Source organism: Aythya marila (assembly GCF_965140915.1).
Source record: "Aythya marila genome assembly, chromosome: Z".
NCBI lineage: Eukaryota > Metazoa > Chordata > Aves > Anseriformes > Anatidae > Aythya > Aythya marila.
This window is the reverse complement of record NC_139080.1, coordinates 68,545,997-68,558,651: the sequence shown is the minus strand read 5'-3', so window position 1 is coordinate 68,558,651 and position 12,655 is coordinate 68,545,997. Positions and strand designations below refer to the sequence as shown.

The 12,655-nt window shown below is 43.1% G+C and overlaps 3 protein-coding genes across 5 annotated transcripts; 2 read left to right on the top strand and 1 right to left on the bottom strand.

Moving 5' to 3' along the window:
• Positions 1-4: 4 nt before the first annotated feature.
• On the top strand, positions 5-4,355 carry SERF1A (small EDRK-rich factor 1A). Its single transcript, XM_082782472.1, has 3 exons — positions 5-104; positions 3,234-3,342; positions 3,841-4,355. The coding sequence occupies exons 1-3, from the start codon at positions 98-100 to the stop codon at positions 3,911-3,913; spliced, it is 189 nt and encodes a 62-aa protein (XP_082638598.1). The 5' UTR covers positions 5-97; the 3' UTR covers positions 3,914-4,355.
• Positions 4,356-4,498: 143 nt separating this feature from the next.
• SMN1 (survival of motor neuron 1, telomeric) lies at positions 4,499-10,103 on the top strand. Of its 3 annotated transcripts, none has more exons than XM_082783273.1 (9): positions 4,499-4,558; positions 4,659-4,730; positions 4,826-4,942; positions 5,166-5,339; positions 5,688-5,831; positions 7,079-7,150; positions 8,183-8,293; positions 8,770-8,855; positions 9,601-10,098. In XM_082783273.1, exons 1-8 carry the CDS (start codon positions 4,520-4,522, stop codon positions 8,824-8,826), a joined length of 786 nt encoding a protein of 261 aa, XP_082639399.1. In that variant the 5' UTR covers positions 4,499-4,519; the 3' UTR covers positions 8,827-8,855; positions 9,601-10,098. The 3 variants fall into 3 exon arrangements, with proteins under 3 accessions (XP_082639399.1, XP_082639398.1, XP_082639400.1); XM_082783272.1 differs by having other exon boundaries at positions 9,597-10,096; XM_082783274.1 differs by lacking the exon at positions 7,079-7,150 and having other exon boundaries at positions 9,597-10,103.
• Positions 10,104-11,139: 1,036 nt separating this feature from the next.
• Positions 11,140-12,655, bottom strand: NAIP (NLR family apoptosis inhibitory protein; the record flags this gene model as incomplete). The annotated part of the gene is given in 8 exon segments (XM_082783918.1): positions 11,140-11,255; positions 11,258-11,309; positions 11,312-11,332; positions 11,336-11,419; positions 11,422-11,612; positions 12,437-12,477; positions 12,479-12,533; positions 12,628-12,655. Coding segments are annotated over 8 exon segments (579 nt in total). The 3' UTR covers positions 11,140-11,148.

Genomic DNA, 12,655 nt, shown 5'->3' with positions numbered 1-12,655 from the left:
GGAGCGCGCGGCGGGCGCGCCGTCAGAAGCTTCTAGCAGCCGGTGAGGGAGGTTGGGGGGCGGCGGCTGCGGCGCTGCGCGGCCCCAGCGTTCCGCCATGACCCGTGAGTGCGGAGGGGGGGGCCTGTCACGGAGCGGGGATTCGGGATACAGCGGGGAAAGGCGGAGCGGGGAGCCGGGGGTTGTGCGGGGCCCGGGGTGGCCTCGGGGAGCCGGGGGCGGCCCTCACGGAGCGGCCGTGAGGGGAGGAGGAGGGACCGGGGCAGCGCGCTCGGGAAGAAACGGTCGGATTCGGGCCTGGCTGTCGGCCAGGCTGTAAAAAAAAAAATAAAAAAGGGTTTCTGCGCGGTTGCAAATAGTTAATAGCACGTAGTTTTTGTTTTTTTGTTTTTTGGCGTTAGCATGATGTACAAAACTAACGTGGATAGACCTACTCTAAAATAGCGGAGCCTAGAATGCCCCCATTTAACCCAATAGGTGCTGCGGCTCCTCTGTCTGCTGCGTAGTACGCTTGGCAGCACTGAAACTGCCCGTGGTTAATTAAGGAGCTGTTTTTAAGTTTGGACTTTATAAAAAAAAACAGAAAACACACCCTCAAATACACTATGTTATACACTGTACTGCTGGAAGCACAAAGGACTAGATGATAAGCAGTCTATGTGCAGATCAGACCTTGAATTTGAAGAAGCAGGTTGATGGCTTTTGATGTTTTTTTTCCTGTTCTTGTGATACTAGGATAACTACGGCTTAAGTTTTGAGGAGAGGTACAGTGTCCCACAACTAATTATAACAGAGCGATTGCATTTCGTTCTGTGACCTACTTTAATACAGTACTGAAATGCTAGAGGTGTAGCAGTTGTGGTATGCCACTCTGCTGTTCGGTCTTTGCTGTGGGATATGTTTACAGTTCAGAGCTTTGGTATTGGTCACGTGGGTCTCCTTCTGACTTCAAGTAGTCACGTGGTAAAACAGAATAAGATTAGATTGTTTATTAGTAATTGTGCCTCTGAATTCATAAATTCACGGTAATTGTTGCACCATGAGATTGAAGCAGTGCAAACACCTGGAACCAAAATAGATTTGTGAAGATGTTCATTGCTAGATGAATTGGAGAACTTTTTTTTGGCACTTGTCTTCCACTGTTTACTTTAGTGTTCTATTTTGGGAATGTGGTTGCAGACAGTTCTATTCAGCTGGAAGTTCTGACTGTGATTAGATCCTTTGCTACTCAGAAAGTAGTGCAGGGATCGTGACCTTAGTAGTCAACCCTTAGAGCCATTCTCTTTGACCTCCTTCCAGTAAAGACGATTACTGCTTGTTCCAGTGCTGTACAGAGGCCTTCTGCTTGTCTTTCTCTTCAAGGACAAATGGATCCTGGGAGATGGGAGAGGAGGGACAGGCAGAACCAAGGCTGTATGTCTTGCAGAGGCAGGCAGGGACTGGGGTGCTAGAGCACAGGTATAAGCAGGAAGTATGTACTGGCCTTTAAGTAGCTGTTAATGCCTGAATTTCACATGATAGAAAGTGGAATTGGCATCTTGTTAGGACCACATTTCATGGAAGATTAAGATTTATTTTATGGAATGTAGCAAACAGGACCATCTCCAGTGGAGCTAGGGATTCTCACTCAGCATCTCAGGTGAAGTGCTGGGGCCGAACAGTCCTTTTGCAATATTTTCTTGGAAAACAGAGATGATAAAGGAGTATTTCTTTTCAAATAATAGTTTAGGTTTGTATGTTCTGTATGTATACTATACTGCTGTTCCTTCCCCTCTGCTCTCCTTTGCTTTGCAGAAATAGCAGCCAAGCTTTTCATTGATGCCATTCAACTTGCTTCTTGAGCTTTCAGTCTTACATGTGTTCTGTGGACACCCTGCACAATATTTGCCTGGAGAGGAAAGAAAGGTATAAGGTTAAGGGTGGAGGATGACTGCTATATGAATTCTGTCTGTAGCAGTGTGTTTTGGCTTCTCACCTCCTTTTTTGTCATGGTAAAAGACTACACTTAGTCCTCCTTGAGCTCTACAAAATCCAGGGGCCATTTATAGCCTGGAAAGTATCATCTGCTCATGAGTCATCAAGTTCTAATCAACTCTACTACTAGCAGTTCTACATGGCAGAACTTCAGGGACAGGATCTCATTAATGCTGGTGGTAAGGAGGGAGCAAGGAGTCTTGATGAGGACCTGTAGTTCTGAGTCGGTATTCAGCTTTGTGAGCCCCTTTTCTTTCACAGGGTGCTCTGTGTTGTCTGTAAACTAAACCTTCGGCTGGAGCTCTTTGGCTGCCTTAGTACTGAGTACAGGTCAGCTGCTTTGCAGCAAAAGGGAATTAAACATCCATACAGCTGCTTGTATACTAAATGGTCTTCTCTGCTTTCATAGTGCTAGAGGAAGGCAACTCTTAGCAATTCATAGTCCTGAGTTTCTGGGGTATGTGTGCGTTATTAATCCCACATTAAGTGGTGTGGGGGACTTTAATAGAATATAAGGTCAAAGTTCTCAGATCTGACATTGTCTTACCCATACTGGTCATCCTCTAAGTGGCATCAGCGGAAGTGTGCTCTTCTACACATGGGTGCAAGGCTCCCAGCTGCTATTTAGTAAGTATGAGCAAGATCTAAAAGGTTTGGCTGCTTGACCATGGGATGTGATCAAACATCAGTGATTTTGCACGACAGCATGACAGACTGAAAGCAGGTAGACACGTCTGGATTCCAAATATGTACAGCCACGTGCTTCTTAAGAAGGCCTTGGGAAGAGTTTGAGGAAGTTTTATAAGCTCTCTCAGACTGCCTTAATTTTAATGATGTAATTCCAGTCTAAAGTTAATTTGTAAGCTCTGTTGGATGCTGGAATCACGTTCAAGGCTCCTGGAGGATGGCTCCTCTTTGGAAGAGTAGCTGTCATTGTTTTGCCCAGGTCATTGATGGGATGGTCTGCCTTCAGTCTTTTGGGGGAAACTGCATTGTGCACCTGGAAAAATGGCACATTTTGCAAGGAATGTTGAGATGGATTTTGGTGATCCTTTGAGCATGACCTGTAGGAATCTAAGCGTGAGAAGTAATAGGCTGTCTTGCCTCTCACTGTGCACCCGATAGGGAGACCATGATAGAAAATACTGCCATTGCTAACAGGCAGAGCCAAACGTTGCCACCTTTGTAATCGACTCCTACACACACAAAATGCATGTGGAAAGTGGTAGGACCTATATAAACCATACGGTATCTTCTAGGTGGGAACCAACGTGAACTTGCCCGCCAAAAGAACCTGAAGAAGACTCAGGAAATCCACAAAGGGAAAAGGAAAGAGGATAGCTTGTCTGCTTCTCAGAGAAAACAGAGGTGAGAAATCTAGCACTGAAGTGGTTGGGCAAAATGGGAAGGATCAGAAAAATCCAGTGTCTTACCTTAAACAGATTAAAGTATTTTGCTCAACTCATGTGCCAAAGTGTAAACCCTGGATGTAGGGTTTGCTGCATCTGCTGTTGAACATTTTTTTTTCTTCCAAGACCTGGAAAGGCTTTTATTTCTTTTTAGCAGCTTTTTGCATGATGCTAACAGTGGTATAACGCTTTCTTGAAGATGTTTGTTTCATTGCACCCTGTATTTATAAAACTCAGAATTAGATCCAACGCGTTAATCAAGCAGCTTTTCTAAATCATGGCGTACCTTGATGAAAGGACCAGTGTAAGAGTGTGATAATGGCTGAGATGTTTTATTCTAGTATTTTCCCGTTACCAAAACGGGGTTGATGTAAAGGGCTGTAGAAAAGCTAGAGGAGACTGGTTAGAGAAGCAGCAAGCCGTTACCTGAAACGCAATGTTTTTTTTTTCTTCACAGGGACTCTGAAATCATGCAGCAGAAACAGAAGGCGGCTAACGAAAGGAAGTCTCTGCAGGCAGAAGCAAAATGAAGCACCCCTGCAGAGCAGACAGGAGTGCGCCGCTGAAGCAGAAAGGCCTAGAGGATCATTTGTGAAAATGGCCAGCCATTAAACGATTTAGGTGTTAATTTTGCAGCCTTGTTCAGCTAGCGTTAGTTTGTCCTCTGGTTAGCGTAGGTGTAGTAGTCTGGAATGCTGTTTCCCAGCCGGCTGCTCTGCATGTGTAGCAATGGCAGCACCGGGCCGTCGCTGTGCCCGGGCTTGCGCCGCGTCTGCAGCTCCCGCCGAACGGTTGCGGCCACGGGTCTGTACGCCTGCGCTTAGACCAGGTTTTATTTCCCGCATTTCCCAGAAGCTGCGCTGGGCTCGCGGTGCAGCACGCCTGTAACGCCTGCCGAGGCTCGCGGGGACCCGAGCCGCGCGTGTCTCCCCCGTTTAACTATTTTTACAATAAAAAGACACCTCGCATGACCTCCCGCCTGTCCCGGGTCATCACCGGGCGGGGGCGGGGGCGGGGGCGGGGGCGGGGGGAGGGGGGCGTGGCCTCGGGAGGGGCGGGGGGCGTGGCCTCACGGCTCCCGGGAGCTCCCCGCGGCGCGTGCGCAGTGCGCGCCGTGTCGGTGCGGCGGGGCGGCCATGTCGGAGCGCGTGCTGTTCCGGCGCGGCACCGGGCAGGTGGGCGGCGGGGAGGGGGGACGGGGTGGGGGTGGAGGGCGGATGGGGGGGGGGGGTGAGGCGATGGCGGCGGCTGTAAGGCGCTGTGTGGCCTCCGCAGAGCGACGACTCGGACGTGTGGGACGACACGGCCCTCATCAAGGCGTACGACAAGGCGGTGGCGTCCTTCAAGGTGAGGGGCGGCGCGGGGGGACCCCCCCTTTACCTCCCCCGGGGCGCGGCGGCGCGGGGCCGGTGCTCACGGCCGCGCCCTGCCTGTGCCCCAAGAGCGCCCTGAGGAATGGGGAGTGCGCCCAGCCCGCGGACAAGCAGGAGCAGCGGCCCGGGATGAAGAGGAAGAACAACAAGAAGAACAGGAACAGAAAGCAGAGCAGCGCCCTGCAGGTGACGCGGGGCCCCCCGCCCGCTGCTCGCGGCGGCAGGACCCAAAACGGGCCGCTTTTACCTCAAAAGCAGCGCTCCGCGGTGGGGGGGCGGTGAGAGCGCCGCAGACCTCGCGTCCCGCTACCCGTTAGAGGGGCTGGGACAAAAAGCGGGGCGGAAGGAGGCTTCTTCCTCACCAGTCGCTGCTGTACTTCCCTACCTGCCTCTCTCCCTTCTGCTGCAGTGGAAAGTTGGTGACAGCTGCAACGCGGTTTGGTCCGAGGACGGCAACGTGTACCTGGCCACCATCGTCTCCATAAACCAGAAGAGGGGCACGTGTGTCGTTACGTACGACGGATACGGGAACAAGGAGGAGCAGAACCTCTCCGATCTACTTCTTCCAGCCAACGACGAAACAGTACGATGGGGGATTTCGGGGAGGCGAGGGGCGCTTTCCAGCGTTTCTGGCACCACTGCTGTGACCAGATTGGGTTATGTGAGGCTGAAAACCCAATTGCGTTGTGAAAGAACGCAAACTGATGCAGGGGGCAAAAGCATCCCCTTACTTACAGAAGTCAGCGTGGGAGACAAGAAATTTATGAGTAAAAGTAAACCTAGCTAGCGTGATGAGCAGGTAGGATGATGAGATATCTCCTCAGTAGGATTGGGAGGGAAAGAAAGAGGGCTGTCCACACTTTTTCACACTGAAATTGCGTTTTGCAGACTCATATTTAGTGCATCTCATAAAAATGTTTTGGTTTTCCAGAATGAAAACGAGACTCCATATTCAACAGATGAAAGCGAAAAATCTTTCCAGTCACCTCAAAACAAAAACAACTGCACAAAGGCAAGATTCTCTCCCCAGAACTTCCGTTTTCCCATACCACCAGCAGCCCCCAGCCTGGGAAGGGTAAGCTCAGTGTTATCTGCAATAATTCCTATACCACTGTTAAGCATGCTCGCTAAATTCTGAGACAATGGCATAATATTTGTCATATAGTCACAGAATCGTAGAATAACCCGAATTGGAAGGGACCCTCAAGGATCACTGAGTCCATCTCCTGCCTCAACATGGCACCACCCAAAAATCAGACCTTATATCTAAGAGTGTTGTCCAAACACTTCTTGCAGTCTGACAGGATCAGTGCTGTGACCACTGCCCTGGGAAGCCTGTCCCAGTGCCTGACAACCTTTGTCATTGTCTAGAAACAAAATACCATTTTGAGAATAGATGTGCTGGTTACAACCCATATGTATGTAATTTTTTAATAGCTTGGCCACAGTGTGGAACTTTTGCAGAGCTGCTGGCTAGTGAAGAAGGCTTTCTCCTTAGCTAGCACTTGCTTTGCAGCTGCCTTGTAGCTTAGAAGAGGATGTTGTTCCTTGGACCATCATCATGCTGTTTGTGGTAGAACTGTGGTAGAAGCTGTTCATATTACACCTTGCAAGACAAGTGATACATTTCATTTCACATGGCACTGAAGGCAAGCAGAGTGATGTCCAGGTGTCATAGAAGCCCTCAGCTGTAGCTTCTCTATTGATTTAGCTGGGGTGGCCCTTCAGTTTTTGTGTTGTGCAGAAGTTAAAATGATAAGGCAGCTAAATACTGCATTGTGTTTTCTAAATATTGCTATTTGTGCAAGATATCTCTATAATGGTTTTTTTTTTTTTTTTTTTTTTTTTAATCTTCCGTGTTATAGCTTTGTATTTGAGCTCATATTAAGCAAGTACATTCATGAGTGTAATGAAAATGGTACACTGAGTTCAGTGAATCTAGTCAGCATGTGTCCCCAGCCACAATGGAACAGAGAAATTATCTGTATGCCTGTGGGAAGTATCATAGATTCTTCATGTAAAAATTCAGATGCCTTCTCTGTAGAATTCTGTTTAAAAAAACTTTTTTGAAAGCTTGTGCTAAATAGAACCCTGTTTCAGCAGTGGTTACCTCGGGGCATATTTAATACAAGTTCTACTCTTCTAGTCACGGAATGCTCCCCAGAAATAGCCATCCCACGTTCTTAATTCAGTTTCCTTAAATTGCTTGGATGGGCTGTCTTTAGCTTAAGGCTTGTGCATTGCTTCAGATATTTGTGTTTAATAAAATCTAATGTCTTAATATTTTTTCTTAACTTTCATTGTTCAATTACTTCAATATAGTCTGGATCAAAACTCAGAACACCTCCGCCATTCTTATCTTGCTGGCCTCCACCCTTTCCAGCAGGACCACCAGTAAGTAAGAGTAAAAAGTGTCAGAGATAAGTATTGGTGATCACAGGTTTTCCGAGTGTGCTGATCACCTGGTGTCCTGGTTTCAGTTAGGATAGAGTTAATTTTCTTCCTAGTAGCTGTTAGGGTGCTATGTTTTGGCTTAGGATGAGAAGAGTGCTGCTAACATGCTGATGTTTTAATTGTTGCAGAGCAGTGCTTACACCAAGGATGTTTCAGCTTCTTGCTCTGTCCTGTCAGTGGGCAGGCTGGGGGTGTGCAGCAAGAGCTGGGAGGGGACAGACCCAGAACAGCTGACCCAAACTGGCCAAAGGGGTATTCCAAACCATCTGGGGTCATGCTAAACAATATATAGGGGTGGCTAGCCGGGGGGAGGAGGGCCGGACTGCTCGGGGTTAGTCTGGGCATCGGTCAGCGGGTGGTGAGCAATTGCATTGTGCATCACTTGTTTTGTACACATTATTAGTAGTAGTACTATTATCATCATTTATGTTATTTTTTTTCTGTCTTAATAAGCTGTCTTTATCTCAACTCACAGGCTTCACTTTCCCGTTTCTGTCCCCCATCCCAGAGAGGGAGGGGGGAGTGAGCGAACGGCTGTGTGGTGTTTAGCTTCTGGCTGGGTTAAACCACAACACTTGGTTTTAGGACACATTTCTGTGTTAGACTCCGTGTTTTCCAAATATTTGACAACCCATTCAATTGCATATATTGCAGAGATCTAGTGCAGGGGGCCTGGTCTCCACTTATTACCTTAAATTTGACTAACAGCATTCACTGGTACAAATAAGTATTTTCTTGTTCTAATGAAAGTTTGTTTGAACAGTGAATCTACAGGAACCCTGCTCCTCCCAGGCTTTGGAAACCAAATGTTTTTAGAAAAGATTGTTTTGCTTGACTCCTTTCCAGGGAGTGCATTGAGGATATGTTCCTTGTTTTCAGTATTATATTTTGGTCATTTAGAATTGGTTGCTATCTAACATGGCCTGTACTCCACTGAAACAAACAACTTACGTTTCCTTGGTGTTTTCTTAGCTGATTCCTCCTCCACCACCTATGGGGCCAGATTCTCCTGAGGATGATGAAGCATTGGGAAGCATGTTGATAGCCTGGTACATGAGTGGTTATCACACTGGCTATTACCTGGTATGTGCAATTTCTGTCTGGAAGTGTCTTTGTCATCCTGCTTTTGTTTGTGTGTGTGTGTGTTGCTGCTGCTTTAAATTATAATAGTTAGATTTAAAAGTATTTTGGATTATATGCATATTCATGTCCTTGAGTAGGGGTCACATAAGCCTGGATGTTTGTATGGTTGATGTTGTTTTAGTTCTAGGTTCTCCTTGAAGGACTAACTTTAGTATATCTTGCTTCAGATTATATAAGTGATTTTTTTTAATACAATTTTCATTGGTCAAGAAATAGAGATCTTTAATCATTCCGTAAAAATACTATTTGTAATGGGGACAGATAGTTTAATTTCTGTCCTGTTTAATGCTCGATGTCTGATCTCTTGATTTGTTAAGGAATTAAAAAAAAAAAAGTTGTCTGTAAATATCTTTATTTTGTGACAACATCTTGTTTTTACAAGAAAGTTAAAGCTCTAACTACATTGTGTCCTGTAGGGTTTAAAACAGAGTCGAATGGAAGCAGCCCTGGAGAGAGAATCCTATACAAAATAACTAAATATCCATCACTGATTTGAACAATTGTAAGTGTGGTAATTTTATGCTAAATTGAGATACACAGTTGCCTGACAAATTTGTCTAGCTCTTGGAAAGTTTTGAATTCCATGCAAAAACTTAATGCTTCAGGACTTCCACCTGCTTTCATGGCTCTCTACAGAGATCTTCTCTGCCATAATTAATTCCTTCTTTGCCTAGCAGCAGTGGAATAGTATTTTCTTAGCTAGAGTGAAGGAAAGTATTTTATTGCTGTGATGAGAGGTTTTAACTACCTCTCATCACTCATACCTTTCTCGCCATTTATGTCATGATTAAAACTCTAATTATTTTTTTTTTAAACTTTTTTAATTAACACAACTTAAACTTTTAAGAGTTACTCTATCTGCTCGAGGGTTATTTTGAAGGTAAAAGGGTTGTTAACTAAAATACAATTTTCACAGTTATGTATGCATTTTCAAAAGCAACTGCTTCTTTATACAGATGATGTAGCGGGATATGTAGCTCTAATTTGTTTTCTGGATAAGATCAGCATTTCAGGTTTATCTTGCTGAACTATTCCCTTCTCAATACTTCAGTGCTTTGCTTTTACTTGGAATCATTTGTTTAGAACTCTCCAGTTCTTCATAGAAAAAACTGTGTTCTTATGGGAACTTGCTTTTCTTATTTTCTGTGACAAGCATTGCATTTCAGTGCTAATGAGTACTTGTTTGCTTGTTTTTTTTAAAAAAGTCTTTTACTAATTCTTGCTTGTTTAATTTTTTTTAAAGCCAGGTACAAATGTTTCTGACAGAGGTGTGTATCACTTTGTGCATTGGTTGATGGCGAAGATCAGAATGTTATCAAGACAATTAATCTGAATGGTTTCTTAACAGTGATCTGCCCCTGGTAACAAGTAGACAGATTACTTGAAGCTGATAGTTGTATGTGCGTTGTCATAAAGACATCCAAGCAAATGCATTTAGAAAGCACTGCAGCAATGAAGTGTTTTTGCTTTTTTTTTTTTTTTTTTTACGTTCTTGAAACACAATTTTAAGTCTAATATGAATTGAAAAAAAAAACACTTGACAGATTTAATTTATCCTTTATTTTAGTTTCTCTTGTATTCTTTTGACTTTTTACCTGACTGACAACACATCAACGAGCAATTACAGTATTTTCAGTTTATGGCAACAATTTATGTTACAGTGGCTACTGGTGGCAATGACCTGAAAAAGATACCTTATTTTACGGGTCTGAGTATGGCAGCTGAATTCAGAAGGACTTGTGTTTTTTTTCACGTGCTTGTTAATAAAGTTCTACTTTTCAAACTTAATTTAGGCATGTTGTTTGTTTATTTTTAGACTTCCATAGAAGTCTTCCTGTTGGATGAATTGTTCAAATAGGACAGTAACATTTTGGCATGTGGCCTTTTTCTGGGTTTCTTGTGGTACCACATTAAATGCAAAAGTTGTAGTAGCAGGCTCTGCAAAGATAACTGAAATTGTGGACTAAGACTTTGGCGGTCTTAGACTGACAGTCTTTAGTCCTGTAGTACGGAGTCTATACACATAAAACTAGATTGTTACTTAGTTAAAGCCAGCAGTATCTATTGTGGGAAAAGTAGCGTAATTCAGACTTGGAACTTTGCTATATATTTGACTCCTTTCCCTACGATGTCCAAATCCCTGGAAATCATTTTTCCCATAAATAATTGATCAAAAAGAGAGAGAGAAATTGAAATCATAGTATTCAAAGGGAAGTTTTTCCTCATTGCCTAGCAAAACTAGATTAAGATTGCTCACTGTCATGCAAATGGTATAAACCAGGTTATCGACTGGTTGTTGCTGAGAGGGACAGCTGCCGTCCACCTCTATAGCTAGTCCTGTGATAGTTTCTGGCATGAAGTTACAAGTGGCCTTAATCAGTTTTTAATACTAGTGAAATCTAGCATCCAATATTATTTTTTAGTGCAGTGCTGCTACAGATAGTTTTTTGATTATATTTAAAAGCAAATGATTCATGTAATTCATTTAATTCCAAGCAGAACAACTGAATAGAAATAATATTTATTTTAAACAGTCTTTAAGCATATTATACATTTTTCTGTAGAAGGCATCACTTAGTTACAATATATTTGTAAAGCAGGTCAGGTTTTTCAATTTAGTTAATTCTGTCTTCCTTAATCATTTCGCATATTTCATTGTGGTAAAAAATTTACAATGTATTTATTTGAAATATAGGTGCATAATTCATACAGCAATGAAAAAAACACTTTCAAATGTTTTTAGTCTTGAACAATTGGTGAAAGTGCAAAAGCAGTTGCCAAGATATTTTCAACTCCTAGATGGGGTTATGCACCTTCATGACATCAAACATTTTACAGTCTTCTGCATCAAGGAGCCAGCCATGCATCCTAACTGTCACAAGGCCAGACAATTGAGAAACAAGTGGACAGAAGCTCTGACTGTTGATGTACTGGCTTTCATCTGATATGTTAACATACATGACTAATGTCCAGCTTTCCTTAATCAGGCTTTCTTAAATTCAGAGTTCTAAAGAAGTTTCTCTGACCAATGTCTGTAACATTGTGATTTACTGAGAGAGAGGAGAGCACTTTTCAACCTTTTGGAAACCTCCACAGGTTGTGCAACCTTTGCTGCAAAAAGAAGCAGAACTCAACCAAGGATTTAAAGATGCTTCAAACCCATCTCGAACATGAATAAAGATACAGTGAAGCTGAGGACTTGTACATCTAAAATAAAACAGAATTGTTGCTATTAAGATGAAAAATGTAGAACTTTGAACTCACATCATTAAGCATTTTAATGCCTCAGGCTAAGGACAGAGATAAAATAGAGGGTATTTTACCTGTCATATTAATGCCTCAGAAAAAATATATCAGTGTGCTGATGGGTGTGTGATTATCACTGTTACGGAGCAAAGCAAATAAAACACTAGCTTATACAACCACTTGCACAGCTTTTCAGTCTTGACTTATGGTCAGGTTATTTACAAGACAGAACTCCGGTAAGCAAGTTGATGAGGTTTACTGGTATACTAAAATATATGTCAAAAATAGAGGAAAATTATAGGACAGACTCAGCATTTGCTTGTGAAATGAATCATTTTTTTTCAGTCACATATATGAGACACTAGCTTTAAGACTACTATCAAGTATGAAATTCAATAAATATTTTGGTAATGCACTGTTTTAACGACTAGTGCATCTCAGTGGTGAGAGGTAAGCTAATAAGACTACCAACCAAATTATGAAATTCTAGTTTAAGTCATTTATTGCTTTTTTTTTTCTTCTTTTTGGTTTTGCGCTGTGATTGTTTTTTTAACATTTTACATGTTTTGTGGAAGACAGGAAATTGAGACATTTCAAAAGAAGTTTTACACAAAGTGTTAAACAAAGTCCAGTGTCTGAGCAGTCTGAATACACTGGTGAGCAAGAAATATTTGGGGCTGAATGTAGAAAAAGCGGTAAGAGAGAATAACAAGTAAGTTGTCACTGTTGTAATGTATACAAACATAAAATTAATTTATCTTGAAGCAGTGTGCTCTCTGCTCTTAAATGTTATTTCATGTTCAAAGTTCTCTCCTTTAAAGTCACTTATTTCCAAACAGCTGTCATGATCCAAATATGGAATTAATGAGAAGCATCTGCTGCAGGTGTAGACACTGCTGAATAATCAGTTTGGCTGCAGACTTCACCCCTTTCCCTTCAGGAATGACAAAGTGTTACAACACTAAAGATTCATTGTATAATGAACAAGGGTAAATAAAGGTTGTCATAGCTACACCTGTGCACTTTACTTCTCTCCCAACCAAAGCTACTAAACAT